Consider the following 23,483-nt stretch of genomic DNA (forward strand, 5'->3'; position numbering starts at 1 on the left):
CTAACTTCTTGTCTGTGATGGAAGCCCATACGTAAGCCCACGCGCAAAAAAAGAATAGGCTATATATAAGAGCTACCAAATCATCTAGGGTTTCTATGTTCATTTCAGGCTGCTGGCCGTAGACCAACAATGGGGAGAAGTAAGTTTTCTCTTCGAAATTGATCCATAATTTGTCGATTTAATAAATGATTGATATTGCTTTTTCATATCGAGTTATGAATTTGAGCTATGATGGAGCAGTCCCATCTCAATTGCTGGTGATCTTTGAGAATATTTTGTTTGCTTTTATGTATGATTTTTTTTCCAGTTTTTATATTTACGATCGGATTGTAGTTTATTCGTGAATTGGGCGTATACAAGTTTCTATTTTGTAGAGGTTTATACGCTTGTTTACTGTAAGAGCTTTGATCTGTGGTCAGCTTCCTTCTGCATAAGTTGTTCAATTGATTGAGGTGAGATTGATTTAGTTTTTATAAAGGTGTTCACTTGGACTACGTGTGATGTTTTTGTTGTTTTTAGTTAATCGGTATTTCATTCAAGTGTTCTGAACGTTATGTTGGTTAATTTGAATAACTTATTTGTGTTTACCTACAAAGAAATTGCTTGGGTAGTTTAGGTTGTGATGATTTAGTGGGATACTTGTTCTTTTTTTGTTGATGAAGTTAGTATTAGTTTATTTATTTATGATTTGGATCAATTCTAGTTTTGTTGATTTCTGATTGCTGCAATTGATTATTCCACGGAGCTCGGTCTATGGGGAACATATTTTGATTGCCAAGTGGGAAGAAGTGTCTTCCTAAGTGGGTGACTTTATGGATATAATAGTCTTTTTTATATCTGTTACAAGTTTTTAACGAAATTCAAGTTGGAACTTCTGTGGAGGTCATCCATCTAAAATTTCCAGTTTCTTTAACCTTCAAGATGTCAAATTTGATCTTTAAGGAGTCAAATTTGATGTTTCTATTTTAGGGAGTACCTATATTTTCATATGTAGTATGTTAACAAGGCTTAAAATATAACCACCTTGGGACCAAATGCATGTGTAGTTTTACAACATTGAATAAATAGTGTTGTTATAACAAGCTGAATCTTCACCGTAGGACCTGCAAGGTGTTATCGCCAAATCAAGAATAAGCCATACCCTAAGTCTCGGTACTGCCGCGGTGTGCCAGATCCCAAGATAAGGATCTATGACGTGGGAATGAAGAAGAAAGGAGTGGATGAATTTCCATTCTGTGTTCATTTGGTCAGTTGGGAGAAGGAGAACGTATCCAGCGAGGCGCTTGAAGCTGCTCGTATTGCATGCAACAAGTACATGACCAAGTTTGCAGGAAAGGATGCTTTCCATTTGAGGGTCAGGGTACATCCCTTCCATGTCTTGCGTATTAACAAGATGTTGTCATGTGCCGGGGCTGATAGGCTCCAAACTGGAATGAGAGGTGCTTTTGGCAAGCCTCAGGGCGTTTGTGCCCGTGTCGCCATTGGCCAGGTTCTTCTTTCTGTCCGTTGCAAAGATGGTAACAGCCCCCATGCTCAGGAGGCTCTGCGTCGTGCGAAGTTCAAATTCCCTGGTCGTCAAAAGATCATTGTCAGCAGAAAGTGGTATGCCAGTTTGCTAATATTTTCTTTGATATATTTGTTTTGATGGGATTTCTAAAGACGCTTGCAGACTATGAAATGTGATTTTTACTTGATTTTACCGTTGGTTTCCTTCAAACATTTTACACAAATATATCACGTGTTTTCTCCATCTGTATTTCAGGGGTTTTACTAAATTCAACCGTACTGATTACGTGAAATGGAAATCTGAGAACAGGATTGCATCCGACGGTGTCAATGCTAAGGTTTGTCGATTGCTTAAGTACAGTTTGCAATATATTTGCTACTCATACTCGATGTATTAGTGTGCTATGCATTTTCATTGGCGCGAGGAACTAGTACTGACTGATTTAAATTTCAGTTCCTGGGATGTCATGGACCATTGGCCAAACGTCAACCAGGAAGAGCGTTTTTGTCGGAGGGTCCAGCAGCCTAGAAGTAAAGAAATCAATAGGGTTGCATCGAGCGGTTTTGGATATGATCAGTCTCTTTGGATATTCCCATTTTGGGATGTTTTGCTATGATGTGTATCCAGTATTTTCATTGTTGAACTATGTTTGAATTTGAGACATTGTGTTTTCTGTAGTTTGTTCTTTGACCTCGCTAATCGAATGAAAATCTTCAAATTTATAGATTCATTTTTTTCCGGTTCTTTGGACAATGTTTATTATTGAGTCATTTTAACAACAGTAGTGGTGTCGCGTTCTTTTTAATAAATAAAATATATGACTCAACCAAATAAGTACAAATACCATGTGTATTTGTAGATGAGTTACGATCAAAGTCAAATAAAAATTACATCAATTACTCCACAATCATGTCATTGTTGTTGAAACGTTCACTATTCGTTTTTTTTTTTCAAATATACTAGAATTTTTTTTTTCATATTCTATCTATCCATTCAGTCGAATCCATATTTATATATAAACACATTTAAAAATATTTTTACACCATTTAAAATAAATCAACCGACTATTATTTAAAAAGCCAAAAGAAAGTAATTCGAGACCCAAAATCGTAAATCATCAATCAAACATAATTTTAACATTTTCAAAAATAAATTAACTCTAACATCCTTTCAAAAACATCTCAAAATCATAATAAGTCATAAAATCTTAAAATTAACTATAGCATCATCTCAAAAACCTCTCAAAATCATTATAAGTCATAAAATCTTAAAATTAACTCAAATCATTTAGCATAAGTCGTAAACATAACTCATAAACGTAAGTGCGGAAAAATTAACGCTGATCGACTTTGCATCTATGTTGCCATCAAAGATGATGCCATGTTGAAATGTTCAGAATGCTAGAAAGAGTTCTGCAAGTTTTTCGGATGCAGCTTCCATTTCTCAGAACCCTTTCTGAACAAGCTCTTTGATACTGTTGAGATAGAGCATGGATCAGTTTTATTAAATCGTCGTAATTTTTAAATTAACGACGGTTTAGAAAAAACTATCGCTAATACAGTTTTCGCTTAACTTAATATATAATTGTCGCCACTAGTGACGGTTTTACCAAAAACTGTCGCAAATTATCTATAAATAAATTGTCGCCACTAGTGACGGTTTTACCAAAAACTGTCGCAAATTATCTATAAATACTCGTATTTTCGGTCCACATTCCTCCACATCTTCCACATCTACAATACATTTTCCTCTCTTGTACGATTTTAGTTTCGATTTAGGATAAGTTTTTTCGATTCAATTCTTGATAAATTTCTAAGTGTTAGTTGAGATTATGAATTTTATTTGCTTAGGAAAATAGTAAGTTTTTTTTGTTAGATTTATTAAATTATAAAAGTAATTTTTTTTATTTTACTTAAAAAATTAGCGACGGATTATGTGTAAACCGTCGCTAATTAGCAATGGTTCTAAACCGTGGCTACGTTTTTGTTGCAATGATATGTATCAATTTTTTAATATGAAAGAAAATATGGATTTTATGTTAAAGAGTTATGCAAGTTAATGAAATACAAACCATGTATTTGATAAAATGCTTCAATGAGCATGATGTTATAAGTGATTATATGTTATTGGGGTGGTAAGTATTTAAATGAAAAGAAATGCACAACGCATGAAATATGTTGGTGAATACTTGAATGATAGGAAACACACAACACACGATTCAAAACATGATGGTATTTTCAATGCCACAACCTGTAAACGGTTGGCCAAATAAATATACAAGAATATGAAAATATGTATATGAGTGTCATAACACGATATAAAAAATCTAAATAAACCATCAATGTCATATTTGATATTATGTTATTTCATGTCTTCATCGTTAAATAATTTTAAAAGAAGGTTACATTTTCTATTTCTATTGTATATTTATTTTGCTAGTACATAAGTTTCATTTGCTAATTTTTTCCAAAACTCATTCAGTTATTTTCACGTGGTTCAGGTAAGAAAGGTTAGTAAGAAACCGGTTTGTTGAAGCGATGGAGGATCATATGCCAAGCCGTTGTGAGAGGAAATGAATGGAAGTGACATGATATTAGTTTATTAGGATCAAGCGCTTACCACTAAGCCAAAAGCTATAACTGTTAGCCAATGCACAATTTTATTTCCTTATACTTGTGGTAACGCAGAGTGCACCTACTTGGGAGACTTGAACCTATGATCTCGCTCTGATATCAAATTTTAGGATCAAGCGCTTACCACTAGGCCAAAAGCTATTGTTGTTAGCAAAGACATAACTTTATTTCTTTATACTTGTGGAAGCACAGAGTACACCTACTTGGGTGCTAATAGGTCGACCCACTTAGCCAACCAGAGCAAGTGGCACAACGTCAGAAGCTTGACGCATTAAAACTCCCAGGAGGTCATCCATCTCAGTACTACTCTCATTCATGCACGCTTAACCTAATATAGTCTTTATAAATGTTCTCATGTGACTTCACACACACATATATATGACACTATTACACATTTACATGTGACTATAATTTCATAGTATGGGAATGATGGAGTCTCCGTGGAGAAAGGGCTCTTTTATGTATGATTACAGTTATTTGTAAGTTTCTAATAGTGTCATATATATATATATATATATATATATATATGTGTGTGTGTGTGAACTCACTTCTTTTGGATTTGTAGATGTGTGAATATAAGTAAGTAATGACAATTTTATGGAAATTACCTTATGCGGCTTTAATACTTCATATGTGAGTGAGTATTGGTGTTTGCACTTGCTTGTGACAGAGGAGTAAGTCCTGATTATGCTGCAAAAAATTTTAAATATACATCTCAGTTATTCATATATGTTCTTAATTTATATGTCACCTTTAAAATATAGTTTTATGTTCCGCATATATTATAATTAAAATGCTACATGTATCTAAATTAAGTCTAGAGTGTCACACTTAGTGGTATCATAGCAAACGTTCTTATCGACTAGTAAAGAGCATAAGACACCATCAGCTTTCGACAAATTCAGTATGTATGTTCCTGCATTTTATTCATGACATAAAACAATGGTGACCTCATATGTTGATACGTATATATATGTTTTAAACATGTTTTTAAAAGAATCTCTTGTAAGAACATGCCTCCTAAGATGAATGTAAACGAGGGAGAGGGCAGTTCGTCTAGAGTAGTGGGTTAATTTAGCAACCTACTGCAACAACAGGCTAGGACCCATAGTGAACAGATATAACAGCTCCTACAAATGCAATCATAGGCAAAACGAGAGGCTCAAGCACAAGGTGGGGAACTTGAATGGATAAAATCCTTGGAGCTTGAATGGATAAAATCCTTTGAGACCATCTTTGAAGATTTACACATCGATGATGCCGACCGGGTTAGTTGTGCAGTCTTCTTATTGAATAAAATAGCTAGGACATGGTGAGAGTCCATGAAGGTGACCATAAATGTTCAAATGCTAAAATGAGAAGAATTCAAGATGATGTTTTACGACAAATACTTTACAAGAGATGTCAAAACTAGAAAAGTGAAGGAATTCCTCAAACTAAAGCAAGGTGGGATGACAATGAATGGATATATTCTAATGTTTGAGAAGAATGTCAGTTTGTTTCTTACATTGCACAAAATGACGGGGAACACTTTATAATAGGACTAGGAGCATAAATCAAGAGAGATGTTCATATGTCTAAGGCCAAGGGATATAAAGAGATAGCACAAGCATTGATGACCGAGCAAGATGAAAAGGAAATAGAACAAGAAATACAACATAGAAGACAAAAATTCACTCAAAAGGGCAAAGTTCAGGGCACAGATCAAGGGGTGGATATAAGGGCAGTAAAGAGGGAGAACAACATGCCAAAGCACTACAATAGCAACTGGGGCAGAAAAATATTATGTCCCAATTGTAGCAAGCCGCACTCAGGAGCATGAATGAAGGAAACAAACAGGTGTTTCAAGTGCAAGGAAACAGGGCATTTGGCCAAGGATTTTCCAAGAGTATTGGGAAAAGTACAAGGCTGCATCTTTGACCTGACAAAGGAAGAGAGTGACCCCAACTCTTTGATTGTCATAGATAATATTTCAGGAAAAGTAGCTACTACATTGATTGGTACATGAGCTATTCATTCCTTTATGTCTGAAAATTTTATGAGGGCATTGGTCATTGCATATGAGTACCACCCTCTCCAGGACACTATTATGTTGCCTCCGGAGGAAAAAATCTATCCAACACGATTGATTAGAGCTTGTACAGTGCAAGTATATGATTTGAACTTATATTCCGATCTAATTGTGATCCCAATGGTTACATTTGATGTGATTTTGGGAATATATTGGTTAACTAAGTATCATGTCATTATTGACTGCAAAAGAAAAAATGGTGCAATTCTCACAGAAAGGAGCGAGCCAATTCCCATTACCATCTCATGTATGTATTTTGCATTTGCTTTTGTGTGTTCATTGGAGGCACATAAAATGTGAAGGATAATTTGCAGAGCACTTTGAGGTGCTTCAAACAAAATATTCTCCAAGAGCTGCAATAGCTCTTGTTCTAAGAATTTATACACCGATGAATTAGATCGAGTTTGGAGTTAAAACCAAGTAGAAAACACTCGAAATAGTCATTCGTTAAGAAACACTGATATATTTTGTATATCATGTGTAATTGAATAACTGAAAAATGGTATATTAGTTTTTGCATTCATCAGTTCAGTTATGATGACAATTGAACTGACGAATACTCTAACTGATCCAAACAGTTTGAAAACAACAGTTAATCAGAAAAATACACAAGATATGTTTATGGATGTTCGGAGACTTCAACTGCTCCTACGTCACCCCTTCTAACCCCTCGGGTAGGATTCACTAGAAGACTTTGATTTATACAACTCTTTGTACAAACCCACCCAGCTTAGGACTTACACTACTGCCTAGACTAGACTAGACTGAAGGCAGCACCTTCAAGTCAACACTTCTTTAACGTCTATGTGAGAAAGACTACATATACAATTTTATTGTCTTTGTGCAAGACTGTATTTGAGTGGTGGGTTGTGTGTGTATGAGAACTGATCTCTGAAAACTACCCGAAAGTGTTCTCACACACTGAGAGAAATATGCTTCTAAACTAAGCTGATAACACGATGAAGTGTTCCCTCTGGGCTGATTGCTTCTTGTAAGCAGATATGCAATATGCGTGCCCTTTATTTTTATCTTCACACACTCTAGTATGTGCTCTCTCTTCATATTCTCATTCACTCTCTGTTCTTGATGATGGTCTTGGTCTATATATATAGAGGCATTGAGACCGTACTTCAAGACTCATCACATGTGATCGTTGTAGCTTTGAATGCGTTTCTTGGTATATGTGTCTTGACTTTTCTGACATGCCTTCAAGAATCTCTCGGCTTTAACCTTTGCTGCAACGTCCATTATTGTATCTTTGATTGTACATGTATTTGTATCTTTATGCGTAGCTGGAGTCCACTAAGATAAGCTTATCTTGATTTGAAACTGATTGATTTCTAACTGATGTTTCTAACTGGTCATCTGAACTGATCTTCAGTTGGGCTGGTGAAATCAGTTGACTCGTCAGTTGAACTGATTTCACTCTTTCAGTTGAACTGGTCAGCTGGGTTCTTCATCAGTTAAACTTTTCATCAGCTGGTCGGGCTTCTGAAGGTCTTCTGCTAAATCACCTATCAGCTGGACAATCAGTTGAACCGTTCTTTTAGATATCAGTTGAGCTGATTCAATTTGGTCGATCAGTTGATGTTTTCAGTTTGCATCTCGATAGCTTCAGTTTTGGTTCGTTTAACTGATCAGTTCCAGCTTCCTGCTCACTTAGATAAATAATTAGAAACAAAATAACAAGTTTTGTTAACATCAAAATGAAGATTGCGAACATGAAATGTTACAACAAAATGTTACAACAAAGATGTTAGGTATTCCTTGCTACTGTTGTTGATATGAGCAGTGAGCAGGGAATTTGAAATGAAACTTGTAGACATTGATGTGTTACAAGAGTACACCGAGACTCCCACCTGATCGAGAAATTGAATTTGTAATTGATATTGTTCTCGATACAGCTCTCATATCCAAGGCACTGTATAGAATGTCCCCAACGGAGATGAAAGAATTAAAAGAACTACAAGATTTGTGAGAAAATGGTTTTATTCAACCAAGTTTCTTTCATTTGGGTGCACCTATATTGTTTCTAAAGAAAAATGAGGGATCTTTGAGACTATGCATTGATTACCAAAAGTTAAACAAGGTCACTATTAAAAATAAATATAATTTGCCTCGAATACATGAATTATTTGAACAATTGCAGGCTGTAATCTTTTCAAAAATAGATCTACTCTCAGAATATCATCATTTTAAAATCAAATAGGCCGATGTTCCAATGACTGTTTTCTGGACCAGGTATGAGCACTATGAATTTCTGGTAATGTCATTCAGTTTAACTAACGTTTCAGCAGCGTTTATGGATATAATGAATTGAATTTTCAAGCCTTGCTAGGATAAGTTTGTCATAGTGTTTATTGATGATATTCTAATCTACTCTGAGACAAGAGAGGCACATCGATAACACATAATTGCAGTATTGCATAAGTTGAGAGAAAAATAGTTATATGCAAAGATGAAGAAGTGTGAATTCTGTTTAGAGCAAGTAATGTTCTTAGGCCATATAATCTCAAAGAACGAAATAGCAGTGGACCCGAATAAAAAAGAGGCAACCAAACAATGGTCTATCCGTACTACAGTATCAGAAGTCTTGAGTTTCCTTGGATTGGTAGGGTATTATCGTCGATTTATTGCTGACTTTTCAAATATTGCCTTGTAACTCACGAGCTTGACGAGGAAATATGTAAAGTTTGGTTGGACTAATTCTTTTAATCAGGGTTTTCAAATGTTGAAAGATAAACTGACCATAGCTCAAATATTGGCACTCCAAGAAAGGGATTTTGTTGTCTACACAGATGCATCGAAACAGGGGTTGGGTTGCTCGTCTCTACTGGAATGTGCATCTTCTGGATGTCTGGAGACTTAGATCTAGTGTTGGGCTGCTCGTCTCTACTGGATTCTGATCTCATCACCCTCCAACTCAAAGTGAAGAATTGAGAGATGGGACATAAGCTGCACATTCTAGCAGAGACGAGAAGCCCAACACAAGATCTAAGTCTCCGAACATCCGGAAAAAAACTTGCGTACATTTTATTTTCTTTTACCATTCAGTTTACATAGTTAAATCATTATATAAATTGTTCTAATATGTCAGTTTGGCTTCTTTGCACATGTTTTGTTAACCAAGTGACATTGACAATCGAGAATATCAAGTTCAGTTTCTAACCCGATTGAATTATTTTTGAACAAATAAATTTTAGAAAGTGTTTATTCAACACCCTTTCTAAATACTTCAACTGATCCTATCAATATCATAGTTGATATCATGTTCTTTCACGTCTTGATGGTTTAAATAATTTTAAGAGAAGGTTGTCATTTACTATTGCTATTGTAGATGCATTTTGTTAGTACATGAGTTTCGTTTGCTGAGTTTTATAAAACTCATTCAGTTAGTTTCATGTGGTGCACATAAAAAAGGTCAGTACGAAACAGGTTTGATGAAGCGATGGAAGATCATATGCCAAGTTGTTGTGATAGGAAAGGAATAAAAGTGACATGATATTAGTCTTTACAAATGTGCTCATGAATATTGTTTTGAAATATAATTTCCTAGTATAGGAATGATGGAGTCTTCATGGAAAAAAAGCTCTTTTGCGTATGATTACAGTCGTGTGTAAATTTCTAATAGCACTACCTTTGGATATGTAGATGTTTGGATACAAGAGAATAATCTACTGCTTTTATGAAAATTACCACCTGCAGCTTTAATATTTCATATTAGAGTGAATATTGGTGTTTGCATCAAGTCCGGGGAAATGCTTCCGAAATTTTTAAATACACATCTCAATTATTCAAGTGTTCTTAATTTATACATCACCTTTAAAATATTGATTATTTGTTCGGCATATGTCATAACTAAAATGCTACGTGCATCTAAATTAAGTTTAGGGTGTCACAGTTACCATCTAGCGTCAACCCAGTGCTAACAGATTTTACTCCATAGCCTGGTTCCAATATGCTAGTAGAAATTGTTGTACTCTGATGGACTAAATTTATCGTGGGGTACAACGGAATTTCTTTTCGGTCGCTTTTCTGAGAGGGACTCGAGACTTCGAACTCCATCCCCACATGTATAATAGTACAATGGGAAAAAAAATCAATAAAAATTATAGAGGCTAGTTGAGGAAGGATCCCGTGATCAAGGAAAAAAGCAGTCCATTCAGACAACAATTGTATTGAGAGCTGAAAATAAAAACTACAGACGGAATAATTTGAGGTTACATATGCTACATAAAGACCTCTCAATGTGTAAAGCAATGGCATTTCTGTATTTGTGGTTAAACTACAGAAAACAAAAAAAACTATCCATGATCTACAATAGAATACATTATATACAGTTCACAACCAAGTCAAAATTCAAGAAAGGGAAAACAAGACCGTCACCTCGGTGCAATCGTGGGAATGACATTACTGACAAGATCACTACCAGAGATGTCCTGCGAAACGCATTGGTTTCGCAACGTGGACGATGAAGATGATGGAGTCACAGTAGTTACAGAATCATCAGTGACTACAGATTCTGTTGTCTTGGGGTCAGACTCGGGCATCATAAGCCATATGCTTTCGAGTTCGCTTACCACTTCTTTCATACAGGGCCGGTTATTTCTCACCTCTTGGCAACATTTAAGAGCTAGATTTATTAACTTCTCGACACATTCAGAAGGATAAGATCCCATGCGCTCATCAATAACAGAGAATATCGTACCAGAATGATATGCGACGTTGACCTATACATAAATACAAATGCAGCAAAAAAAGTGATTTTTCCTTCTGATTCTCCTTGTCATTGCTTTTTCCCCCTTCAAAATTTAATTTTTTGGAGGGGGAGGGGGTTGGGAAAATGCATAAAAGATCATTATTCAGAGACTAGGAGGCGGTTACTTTCACTATCTATGTAATAGTGTGTTACCTCACGAACAATGTTTTTGCCATGAGAAATAGGGTGCATTCCAGTTAGTAGCTCCATAAATACGACTCCAAGACTATAAACATCACTTTTGTCTGTAAGCTTATGCGTAAGGAAGTACTCTGGATCAAGGTATCCCTGCAAAAATAAGATGTCAGCAATTTTTCAGTGATAGACTAACAATGAAACTTAACTCAGTTTCACAAAACGAAGCCAGATATTTGGGTCTAGGAAATAAGCCTGGCCTTAAAAAACAGCAAAACTATTACATAGTGAGCTAATATTTTAATCATTCTCACCGGGGTGCCCTTGACAACAGTAGATACATGAGAAGGTACATCCCCTTCAAGCTCTGGCACTGGAGCTAGACGTGATAACCCAAAATCAGCAACTTTGGAATTAAACTTAGAGTCCAACAATATGTTGCTTGCTTTGATATCCCGATGAAATATTGGAGGATGGGCTTCTGTATGAAGGTAAAGTACACCTTTGGCTGCACCCAATGCAGTTTTCACCCTCATTGCAAAACGCAGAGGCCCTTTAGACTTACCTGTATTGTAATGAAAGAATAAATGATTGCCCAAGGACCCAAAACTAAATGGTTGTATCAACACCTCAAACAATAAGATTTGTCACCCAAATTGCATTGGCAGGTAGTATCACACTTGTATTACTAGGAAAATATTACACAGAAATACAAATAAAATTTGAGAAACTCATTTGAGTGTAACGCTTCTGAATATTACCGGATAGATGATCTCTCAAGGTGCCATTTGACATGAATTCATAAATCAACATCTGCGCCATGAAAATGCATAATAAACAAGGGCATCCAACTTTTTTGGGAAGAAACGTAATAATTCAACGTAACTTGTTAATAAAAAAAAATCATCAAAGAATCACAAATGCATATTTTCAATTCACTGTACTGCTACACTTTAGATAGCAATTATGCTCCGCATGACCCATTACTTTTTTATTGACAGGCTAAATGTAAGTTTGCACACATGGACAAGAAGGCTACCTGCTCATCGTCTTCATCACAGTATCCAATCAATGAAACCAGGTTCCTATGATGCAATCGAGACAAGAGTTCGATTTCTGTGAGAAACTCCTTTTCACCTTGCAGTGATCCCTCCAGTGCACGCTTTATAGCTACAACTGTTCCATCATTCAGAGTACCTCTATAAACTTTTCCGTAGCCGCCTTGCCCAACCACGCTCGTGCAGTCAAAATTATTTGTTGCCAGAGCCATTTCATCATATGAAAAATCTTTCACACCATCAATTCTGAGGTTGATCCTAGATGCTGCAGTATCACGTAACGATACATCTCAAATAACGTAAAATCGTCCAATTCTAATCCACTGCTTCAAAAAAAGATATTGAATTCGACGTAAATGCCTAATGACACATATCTCACAGAAATGCTAATTCAAGAATAGTAATCTATTACAGACTTTGGCTTAGGGGGTTCTAGCTGGTTGGGCCAAGACAGTGAGATACAAAATGGTCCAAACAGTACAAATACTACTATATTAAAAGTTCAAACTAGGAGAATCTAAGAAGGTGAGAGAAGGTGAGATAGGGTGAGATTTTACACGTGAATAAAAAGGAGAGAGTTGGTTATTCTGTACTTTGAAAACACATTTTTCTCTTTGCTATCACTCGTGGGTTTCTAATTGATAAATGGGTAATGATCCAAATACCAAAAATATAATAAAGTTCCTAAGGATTCAATCAACTAAGGCACACACACTCATGGTTATGTCCACATGTGTCAACATGGGCTGGTGCCTAAAAAGGGGTGAAATTTTATTCCCGACATCAGATGTAACACCAATGCAAAAAAAAAGGATCTACTCGCAAAGAAAAAATAAAAGAACACTGGACACTCACAATGGCGTCTCTTTGAAGACTTGTACCGCTTTTGGATGTGCCGCTTCATTATGAGAATCGACACAAATGCAGTTAGAGCAACTGATCCAGCTATTGTACCAAGTAAAATCCCTGCCAAAGCTCCCTTGCTTATACCAGGACGTGACCCTGTAAATAGAAGCTAAGAATTGAAAGAATATTCCAAGCGTGAAATAAGAACGAGGGCTCTTGCAATTAAATTTTTAAAGATCAGAGCGTGTTAGAGGGGAGAAAGCCTTCAGTTTACCTAAAAACTAGAGTACCTAATTTTTGGAATTAAATTCTAAAATTATTATTGCAGCCTTATAGGCAAAGTACATTAAAGTCCTAGCCATAAAGTAATAACATAAAATGACATTTTGACATCACAATGTAGGAGATAGATGAGCCAAACATAATTCTGGAAATTTAAACATTATGACTTCATCGACTGCTTTCTATAGATGTAAATGTCTGGTGAAATGTGTGTTATGATAAAAGAAGACATACCATCGGAAGGATATGTGAAATTGAGAAACTCGTAAGGTCCAAAAACTTGGGTTTCGTGAATTCCCCATACACTGAACATCTCATGAATCCAAAAAACTTCACTACTGTTAAATAATGAAATTTTTGTATCATTGTTGTACTTTGGGAATACCCTCAGGTGCATTCTCAGACGTGGTCCCTTTTGCCACGCAGCGGAATCAATGTCAAGCTGATACTTCTCCAATTTGAGTCCAGAACTTAGGTACTCTTTGAACTGATCTTCATAAGGAAGAAAATATGAGAACCCAGGACTCTTCAAGCGATATCCAATATACAGAGGTGCAGCACAGAAGCAACGTGCAACAGAAGTTGCCAGGATGGACTGATAAGGAGGTCGGCATTTAGGATCACAACCATGGACCCTTGTAAAGTTTAACCTATAACTGAATTCTCCCTCATGAGACCCACAGAACCGAGTCAAGTTACCAGTTGAGCATACCGGATTCCCTCTAAGCCTGAATTGTTTAGGTAGATATTCAAAGAACGAGAGAGAGAATCATAAATAACCACGAAAATATCTAAATCAGAAAGGGAAGCTATTGCCAATGTTAAGAAAATTATCAAATGGCAAACCTGATGGTGGCATTGGGTTGGATGGAAAGACTGCCCGTTATATCTGAAAACATATTGTACTCAAAATCTCTGCAATATCAAAAAGTACACACATGCATATCAAAATAATTGGGCATACTTAAATTCCATTCTTATTAGACAACATTTATTAGAGTCTAATTTTAATTTATAATCAAGGTCAGCTTGATCATATGCTCTATAATAAGCAGAAACTTTTTTCCTTAATCAGACTTACAGAACAAGTCCCTCAGATGCATTTAACTTCCTATTTTGCCAAAGGACGGATGAAACAGAACCACTTAACAAATTGTTTGCTAGGGACCTGCAAAGGGAATGCGCAGAATTAGATTTACATAATACATCTCACATCTTTGAAAGAAATATTCATGTAAGCTAAACCAGGAACAATTGGTGAGCTACTAAATCATGAATTAGCAAGCAAGAGAACTACTTCTCAGCACCATTACATAACAAAAACCGAAATAATAACCGAAAAAATGGGAGGAAGTTTAAAGCTTACAATTTCTGTAAATGGGGAAGCCTTGTAAAAGTGTCAGGAATCGTTCCATTTAGATTGTTGTTTGAAAGATCCCTGCAAAATAGAGTTACTGAATGTTTGCCAAAGTGATTCTCGACAAAACACATGCCAGAGTAATAAAAAACTAAACATTCTAAATGATTGCCCACATTGTAGTGATGTTCAGAGAAAGTTCATCAGTTGGTATAGATCCGTCAAGCTGGTTCTGGCTCAAATCTCTGAAATTGAAAATGTTAACAGGTAAGAGTAAGCGATACAAAACGATATACACACTGTAACGCCCCGAAAATTTAAAGGTCCACGCGAACCACATGCATGCAATTATTAAAGTATCTTGTATTTTAATTAAATGTTTTAATTGCATAAAATTAATTATGTTGTGCATATTTGCATGTTTAAAATATATTCTTCTACATGGTTGCATTATATTGTATTTTTAAAAGTTGTTCGAGTTGCGATCGAGGAACGGAGACCGAGTGCTGAAAAATAGAAAATGTTTTTATTAAATAATTGTTTTTAATTATTTAAAATATGGGTGATACTTTTTATTATTTTTGAAAATAAGGGGTTTTGAGGTAATTTTATACGCCGGGACGTAAATTTTATCGGTGTTGGTTTTTCAACTAAAATACGAACTTTTTGGCAACCTAGCTAATAAATTCACAAATTTATTTAAACAAAAACCTTGATAATATGTTATTAAATCCTAATTAAAACTAATGGGCTTAATTTAGAGGCTTAATAGGCCTAAAAGCCTTGTTGGTATTTAATTGGTATTTAAAGTGCTAAATCACCAAAACCCTTCACTTTGCAACAAAGAACTCTCGGCCACTCCCTTTTAAATTCTGAAAAACTCTCTCCCAACTCACAACACACACGGCACTATAGTCTTGGCTTTTTGGAAGAGAAGTTCGAAGGGTCCAAGGAAAACAAGCCAAAGGTTTCACTCCGTTCTTCGTCGTCAACGTTATTTCGGGCGTATTAAACGCAAAGGCACGCCATACATCTCCTTTTCTCATCCATCATATCATATTATTATTTTAATTATTGTATACATGAAGAACATGGATTAATTTTTCAGTATTTTCGAAATAATGCATGCACACATGGGGAAACATGAGATTTTGATGCAAATTCATGATTTTATTGTTTGATTAAGAGGCTGCCATGACATAAGGTAAGATCAAGAGTGGTTTACACCTGTTCATGAGTCACACACACGCCTAATCCACCTCACAATTGAAGGAAAGAAGCACCATGCGAGAAGACCGATTTCTGCTGTCAAGGTTAGGGGTCATCGGGTTTCACGAGGGAGGGGTTGGCTTGGTCTTGGCTTGAGTCAGGGCTTAGCCAGGGTCTGTGAGGGGTCAGGGAGGAGTCCTAGCCATGCTAGGACTCGAGTCATGTGGGCTGGGAGGAGTCCTTGCCAAGCAAGACTCCTACCCGAGAGCCCTTCCTATCGCACGCAGGTTTCAGCGCTTGCACAGGAGACGTGGGGCTCGGCCTGGGGTTCAAGGGTTCGGTCAGGGTGCGTCCTAAGGGTCCTAGGCGAGTGCTGGAGAGGCTGGTTAGAGAGCCAAGTCATGGGCTAGAGTCCTAGACACCTAAGCATGAGTCCTTGTCCACATAGGAGTTCTCGGCCAGCTTAGGGGGAAAGTGAAGGGCTTCGATTTTGGTTTAGGAATGGTTTCTAAGTGCACGTATGATCCAGTAGGGTACTCTAGGGTGATGGTCAGGGTTTGGATCAACTTAGCTCAGGGGTGACTCGTGAAAATCGGAAGTTGGCTCGGGGTCGAAGTTTAGGTGTCATAGGAGGGTTTCTAACTAATAAAAATTGAAAAACGGCTCACGGGGGTCGGGTCGTGGTTCATAAGGGCTAAAATAATATAAAAAGACTAAATTTTGAATTTAGGAATTTTATATTAAAGTTTGGGATTTTTCGGGATTAAAACACCGTCAAAACAAGAAATTAAAGATAAATGAAAAAGCTTAATATTTAAGCTAAATAAAATTATGGGAAAATTAATTTACGCTTAAATAATTATTTGGGACATGTGAGAGTCAATGAGTTCAAGAAAAAGTCAAATTCGAGGAATTCTACGTCCAGGGGTAAAACGGTCTTTTTACACCTAAAAAATTAGTAAACGTCATGGCAGTGCCCTAAATGCTGTTTTATTGATATTATGATTGTTCTTAAATGTTTATGAAATGTTCATGATTATATTACGATTTTTAAATGTCCATGAATTTTTACGATTTAAGATTGACATTTAAAAGACATGTTGCATGGTTGGTTTCAAAAACAAAAATGTTATGTTACACATGATTTTATAAAGTGATGAGAATGTAAACGTTGAAGGAAGTGAAGTAATTGTGACTAATTCGATAATGATGGAGATATCGTGAGGGTGACGGTCCCAGTGGGAGCCCGATGATCGTATTTCCATTATTACGAATATGAGGTAACGGTATGTGGTAAAGGTAAGAATGGAATATCGTGAAGGGAAAAAGCCCCGGAGGGAGCCCATTTATGGGAAAAGGCCCCAGAGATAGCCCCGACGATCGTATTCTGTTCGAAAGAGGATAGGCCAGGGCTCAGTTGACCGGTGAGAGTGTTGCTGATATCCCCCGCCGCCCAATACTGCGGTTTCATGTAGATAGATCCATCGACTTTTGAGGTTTAAGGAAAGTCACAATTAACGATCTGAATTCAACAAAGGAAAAGGAAAAGGAAAAGGAAAAAGGAAAAAGGAAAAATGTTTATGATCATGAAAAAGGTTTTATGTTATGTCATGTTGAGGAAAAAGAAAGGAAAAGATTAAGGTTTATGTGATGAATGTCATGAAAATGTTTATGCTTAAGGTTGATGCATCATTATGAAAATGTTTCTATTTAAAGTTCATGCATCATAAAAGGTTTACGAAAATGTTCATGTTTGAAGTTTATGCATCTTCATGAAAACGATATTTTAAGTACAAGTATTTTTAACTATTATATGTTGACTGTATTACGTATTACTTGCTATAAAGATGATGGTGTGTTGAGTCTTTAGACTCACTAGGTGTGATGGATGCAAGTGAGGTTGAGGGAGGCCTTGACGGATGATTTGATTGGGCTGAAGGCGCACACAACCCGAGGACCAGCGCTTCTACTTTTTCCGCATTTACGATTTATGAATCATGATTTATGTTAAAGATTTTAAGACTATTTATTTATGCTTTTGAGAGATTTTTGAGAGGTTTAGTATGGGCTATACTTTTCAAACTTATTGATTTTTAGGCTTGGTAAAGCAGTTGACGATTTCATTTTTATGATTATTGCACTTGATTTTTAAAAATGTTAGATGGATGATGTTTTTATTAAAAGGATAAAATATATTATAAAAATATTTTCATGTGGTAAATGTACATGGCCGAAAATTGAGTGTTTTAAAAAAAAAATTTCTAGTACTTTTAAAGCAATAAAAAGGGCAGACGTTTCACACACACACACATACATGTCAATAACACAAGACTGTCAAAATGTCAAAACATATATATATATATATGTTGTATCCCAAATACACACGTCCCCTGGTGGACAAAAGGTCAATAACAAAGAAAATCAAATGTCCAAACATCCACTTGATCCAACAGAATATACATATACTTACATGTAAGCAATATCAGCCATGTTGCTCCAATTAGGAATTGGCCCCTTCAAACTACAGTTCCTTAGACTCCTGATGTCACCAATAGAACATATTAAAACCAACAGTACTGGAAAAATACTGAATAATTTTTCTTGTGAAACTTCAGAGCTTGGAAGACCAAGTTAGTGTAAAGCCAAGAAAAGATCCCTAAATGTACTCTAACAGAAGATGGGACACAAACCCCGAAAACAGATTTATGCTATATATCACAAAAATATCATAAGACGTGCAATTATAGACTTACAGTTTTAAAAGGCGAGACATGTTGCCATATGAGGGAGGGATTGTTGTCCCCTCCAAATTGTTGTTATCAAGTTGACTGGAAAACGGAAATGTGAAATTAGAAAAAGAAACATCTTGGTTGTATGTGCATCAAATTTCCAGCCAAACATGCTCAGCCTTTTTTTACTTCAGCCAAATTAATAAAAATATATTATAATTATTATCTAATGTAAATGAAACACGTAACAGAGTTATTTTTTTAAATTCAGACATGCACTAAAAGGCCTAATACCAGGATCAAACATGTATGTAGGACAAAAGCAACACATTCATAAAGAAGCTCTGAAAGTAATTTGAGAAAAAAGGGCAGGAATAAGTTAAGTTTTGCTGGGAAATACATCCTGGAAGCAGGTCATAAGTAATGTATGACCACATATTCAATTTGCAAAACGATAACAAGGCAATGATAGCATACAGTATCAGTAAGTTTGACATTTCAGACAGTTCTGGTGGAAGGGGTCCAGATAAATTGTTGTTATCAAGCAACCTGGAAAAACACCAAGTTACTAACCATCAGATGTTAAACATGAAATGGAAATAAGAACTAAAGGATCCCTGACTCACAAATGAACAAGAAACGGAATTTGGGACAGCTCTCGGGGTATTTGCCCACTGAGTGAATTATTATTCATGTGACTGCTCACAATACAAAGAAGAAATCAGGTGAATGCAGGATTAGGCAAACAACCAATCAATCTAAATATCTGGATTAGACAAAATCATAGAAAGAAAAAAATTACTTGTGAGCTGAATTAGGCTTATTTAATCTAGTAATTAAGAAGTCCACATACAAATGTTTTCCGTTGATCAAATTAGAGAATGACTTGGGTATTGGTCCAGATATTTGGTTCTGGTCGATTTGTATCCTGTTCAAATTGGAAAGATTACCAAGCTCATCAGGCAGTGAACCTGTTAATTGATTGCCATTCAGAAGCCTGCAACCAGAGAAAGAAATTCATGGTAAGGAATGCAAAATCAACCACACCTTTTAGAGAGAAAATGGTTCTTCTTAGAAATGGTAAATTTAGAAATTCCAATTTCACACTTGGTTAAAAAAAAACCAGCACGAATATATTTCCAAGTTATTTAGGGTTTTGGTCTTCTATATAAAATCGCACACAAAAAAGTTACACAAGAGTAAAAATGAAAGAAAGAAAATTGAACAAAGTGATCCTTCAACTCACAATAGCTCTAATGATGTGAGGTTTCCTATCTCCTTCGGGATAGTTCCCCCGATGTTATTCCACATGATATCCCTATAAAAAAATTATAAGCTAAGTTATTAAATATCAAATAATAAAGTGGAATATGAGTCAAACAAAAAAAAAGTAGAATATGAAGTATGATACTTACAGTACTTTCAGATAAGATAGAAGGCCAACTTCTGGTGCTAAACTTCCTGAAAGATTCATATTAAAAAATGACCTGGTTGGAAAAGTTAAAATAGATAAGGCATCGTCCGGACTGCAAGAACCAGGCAAAAATGTATTTAACACACAGTCAACATATTGGTTGAAGCATCCAAGATGTCCACAAAATTCGACACCTCGTAACAGGGTATAGAAGAATCCTATACAAAAACATCTATTACAGAAGATGAATAGCTCATAAAAATTCATAGGTATGGTTTTCTCTCTCCATCAAATATCTTTTACAGCACGTGTTTATCCTTCATGTTCATTTCATAAAAACGGATACGCCATTTCTGCGTAAAAAAAACATAGCAGACACGCAAATCTCAATTTTGCCATCTCGACAAATTGGTCCAACTTAAACCAATCAAAGTAAGTGATATAAATATCACAAGTCATGTATGGGAGCATACTTCCGATAATGTAGTGGAACATAAAATGAAAGGAAGGCAAGAATAAAGATAATGGCAGAAAATCTGAGTATGTAATTTTATGATACAAGGAAGAAAAAATCACCCAGAGCTGAATTCTTACAATTCTCTGACATGAAAATAACCATCACCCAGTGCTGTATCGTTATAGCAGATAATCCCCGTCCAATTTGATGCACAAGGATCCCCCCTATTCCAGCTGCGAAGTTCTTTGGGGTGATTGTTCAGACTTTTCTTGATGGATAATAATGCATTGACTGCACGAAAGATTGAAAGTTGTTATGATTTCAAATTAATTCAAGCAATAGAGCATTTTGTATTTCCTTTTCATTGTATTTGTACTAGCTAAATTGAATAAAATCAGTATAAGATCCCTTAGGCAAATAAATTCAAAACTGATATATAAAAAAGGACACTACCAGGACGGTTAGACGTGGTTCAAATTTATTTAAACATGCAGCATAGGTCTATATCAAAACAAACTCATGGATAAAAAATTCAAAGAACATAAGAATATATAAAAATCAAATGTGCAACCGATATTTAAGACAAGAAAAATAAATCTGTGACCAATACTTCAAGACAAACAGATTCTCTACTCGTCGACTTGGATGTCCTCATTGTGTTTTAGCCAGAGTATCAATATCTATTCAAATTAAACACCATCTCTAAAACAAATTTCTATACACATAAGATCCTCTTGTGCATCATGAGGCCATTTTTGCACTGATACAGTAACACTGTATTGAACTTGTTAACCTTTATAGGTCAGCATGCAAAAAATCCTATCTTGAAAAACTTTTGTTTGTCAAAACATTCCATAGAGTTCCACAATCCTTTTTTAAAAGCTAAAACTAAGAAAAAAGCTAATGTTTACAAATGTTCTCTCCTAAGCTAATTAGTCTGATCTAACACAACACACAGGATAGCAGTCATGCGCTGATTTCAAGAACATTGACTTGTTTTCAGCCAGTTTCAAGAACACATGCCACATTTAAAACGAGTCTACATTAACATTTCTAAGCTAGAATATAATGATAATGGAAACAACAAACCAGCTATCACTTCAAATTCCCGAGTGTTCAAAAGATTTACTAACTGAAAGGTACATGAAGCAGGAAATTTCGGGAAGTGCATCTGGACTAATTCAAATCACAAGAGCAATAGCCTGAAAAAGGATACCTTCTCAGGTTGAGACTAGAACTTTTTAAGTAATGAAATGCTGACATTTATAATCTACATATCGATTTCCCCCTCCAATTTCTAATTCAGTTTAAACCAGCTGACTCAAGAAATAGAAATTTTTTGGAAACGCTAGCTAAAGCACAATGCATTTAAGATTAATAAAAAATCCATTAGAAAATCTTATACAGGTACATCCCCATGGGCCAATGTAAACCAAAAACTAATTCAAAAAATCTTATACAGGGACATCCAAATGGACTAAAGTAAAGAAAAGGCAAGGAAGAAAAAGACTTAATGAATCTGAACGATGACAAATCACAACTTCAAAAAAATCAACGCAGTTAATAAATGAGATACCGGATCAAACAATTACCTTCAGTTGGATGAGTTTTTTGACTATCTGCACCAATTACCAACAAAGTCCAGCAGCAAAAAAGCACGATCACCTGATTTTTACAAGCTTTGGGCATCCCACGAACACACTTTTTTCCAAGATTGTCGATCATTTCACACCTTTTGAGCCAACCTAAGATAACATTTAGACAGACATCAAACTTAACAGCTCAAAAACCTTCCCACGGCCAGGAACTAAAATACAAATTTGTCAATTGAGACTAGAAACCAATTTGAAACAAATCCAAATAAAGTAAACCAATAAGACAAGAAACAAAAGACTACATTACTTCCAATCAAACAAATTTGGTCCAGTGCAAAACAAACAAGAAAGTACAAAAAGAATTGTCAATCAAATGCAGAAAATACGGACACATACCTACACAACTCCACAAATAAAATCCAATTCTTGATTAAAAAAATTACAGTTGAAGGGGTTGGCTGCAGGTTTTATCTGTAGCATATCATAAATGGTTTCATGAAAATGGAAAGATAGAATAAGTAAACGCACGAAACCGGGGGTTGACTTGGTCGGCTACAGAAATATTGGTGAAAAGGGTGAATAGAGCAGCAACCATCTTTTTCATTCGATAATATTTCAACAGCAAAAAATATGGAGTTGAATTGAAAACTAGAACACATGGTTGGCACATCCATTAGTTTATTGATTGATGAGATTCGATAGGATTTATTGACTTTCTGGGAGGAGGAGTTGTTGAACAACTCTTCGTTTACACTTTCTTGCATTATGTGACAATCATTATTGATGGAATCACATTAAAGATAAGCTTTTTTATGATCACGGTTAAATTTTACATAAATATCCACTCTAACTCATAAAAAATAATATTTTTTTTATGTAAAAAATCTGTTCAAATAAAAAAATTTATGAAATCTTTTGACAAGATATCAAATCAAAAAGAAATTACTTCTTCAAAAAAGATATATATCAAGTTTAAAAAATATGATGCATACAGTATATCTCATATGATACAGTCTCACACATATCCGTGAGACAACATAATCTGATCAATACTTATATTGAAAAATAATATTTTTATGGGTCGGGTCGGAGATCCGTATGATAAAAATAAAAATTAAAACTTAAAAAGGAATTTTTTTTAGAATTTTTTTTAATCTTTTCTTAAGAAAATGCAAAAGATGAAAACTCTTTATTATTGTATTTAAATACAAGTTTTTTTGTACTCACGTCCCTTATAATTTACATATAAATTTAGTTGTGTTATATTCTCGATTTAATATTAAGAATGTGAGTTAATTTTTTTTATAAAATTATGAACTTTTTGTTATGATGATGAAACCCGCAACGGCTAAATTTCGGTGCACACTACTGAGTAATGTTAGAAAAATGACTTTTGTACTCATTTAGAATCAATAAAATAATTCGAACGAG

At 35.3% G+C, this 23,483-nt stretch overlaps 2 protein-coding genes across 5 annotated transcripts; one reads left to right on the plus strand and one right to left on the minus strand.

Moving 5' to 3' along the window:
* Window positions 1–2,237, plus strand: LOC142555121 (large ribosomal subunit protein uL16-like). The gene is made up of 4 exons (XM_075665804.1): window positions 1–139; window positions 1,101–1,602; window positions 1,763–1,844; window positions 1,961–2,237. The coding sequence occupies exons 1-4, from the start codon at window positions 130–132 to the stop codon at window positions 2,033–2,035; spliced, it is 669 nt and encodes a 222-aa protein (XP_075521919.1). The 5' UTR covers window positions 1–129; the 3' UTR covers window positions 2,036–2,237.
* An 8,115-nt stretch (window positions 2,238–10,352) lies between these two features.
* LOC142555122 (putative LRR receptor-like serine/threonine-protein kinase At1g06840) lies at window positions 10,353–22,826 on the minus strand. 4 transcript variants are annotated; one of them, XM_075665805.1, is made up of 21 exons: window positions 22,581–22,826; window positions 22,050–22,202; window positions 20,595–20,748; window positions 20,002–20,073; window positions 19,833–19,904; window positions 19,440–19,583; window positions 19,213–19,284; window positions 19,064–19,135; window positions 18,611–18,685; window positions 18,328–18,396; window positions 14,825–14,893; window positions 14,658–14,729; window positions 14,373–14,459; window positions 14,138–14,206; window positions 13,526–14,019; window positions 13,019–13,165; window positions 12,145–12,428; window positions 11,867–11,918; window positions 11,420–11,670; window positions 11,124–11,258; window positions 10,353–10,941 (listed from the first exon to the last, which is right to left on the minus strand). In XM_075665805.1, the coding sequence occupies exons 1-21, from the start codon at window positions 22,720–22,722 to the stop codon at window positions 10,594–10,596; spliced, it is 3,033 nt and encodes a 1,010-aa protein (XP_075521920.1). In that variant the 5' UTR covers window positions 22,723–22,826; the 3' UTR covers window positions 10,353–10,593. The 4 variants fall into 4 exon arrangements, with proteins under 4 accessions (XP_075521920.1, XP_075521921.1, XP_075521922.1 ...); XM_075665806.1 differs by having other exon boundaries at window positions 22,449–22,825; XM_075665807.1 differs by lacking the exon at window positions 22,581–22,826 and adding an exon at window positions 22,360–22,413.
* Window positions 22,827–23,483: the final 657 nt, after the last annotated feature.

This window comes from Primulina tabacum, chromosome 9, assembly GCF_025594145.1.
Source record: "Primulina tabacum isolate GXHZ01 chromosome 9, ASM2559414v2, whole genome shotgun sequence".
NCBI lineage: Eukaryota > Viridiplantae > Streptophyta > Magnoliopsida > Lamiales > Gesneriaceae > Primulina > Primulina tabacum.

Bases quoted from the DNA above. Each gene is read 5' to 3' on its own strand.
- LOC142555121 (XM_075665804.1), top strand. The intron at 1,603-1,762 runs GTATGCCAGTTT...TCTGTATTTCAG, and splicing joins ATCATTGTCAGCAGAAAGTG to GGGTTTTACTAAATTCAACC. The intron at 1,845-1,960 runs GTTTGTCGATTG...TTTAAATTTCAG, and splicing joins CCGACGGTGTCAATGCTAAG to TTCCTGGGATGTCATGGACC.
- LOC142555122 (XM_075665805.1), bottom strand. From the start codon at position 22,722: ATGTGCCAACCATGTGTTCTAGTTTTCAATTCAACTCCATATTTTTTG. The intron at 12,429-13,018 runs GTGAGTGTCCAG...GTGATACTGCAG, and splicing joins GTCTTCAAAGAGACGCCATT to CATCTAGGATCAACCTCAGA. The intron at 11,259-11,419 runs GTGAGAATGATT...TTATTTTTGCAG, and splicing joins CTGTTGTCAAGGGCACCCCG to GGATACCTTGATCCAGAGTA.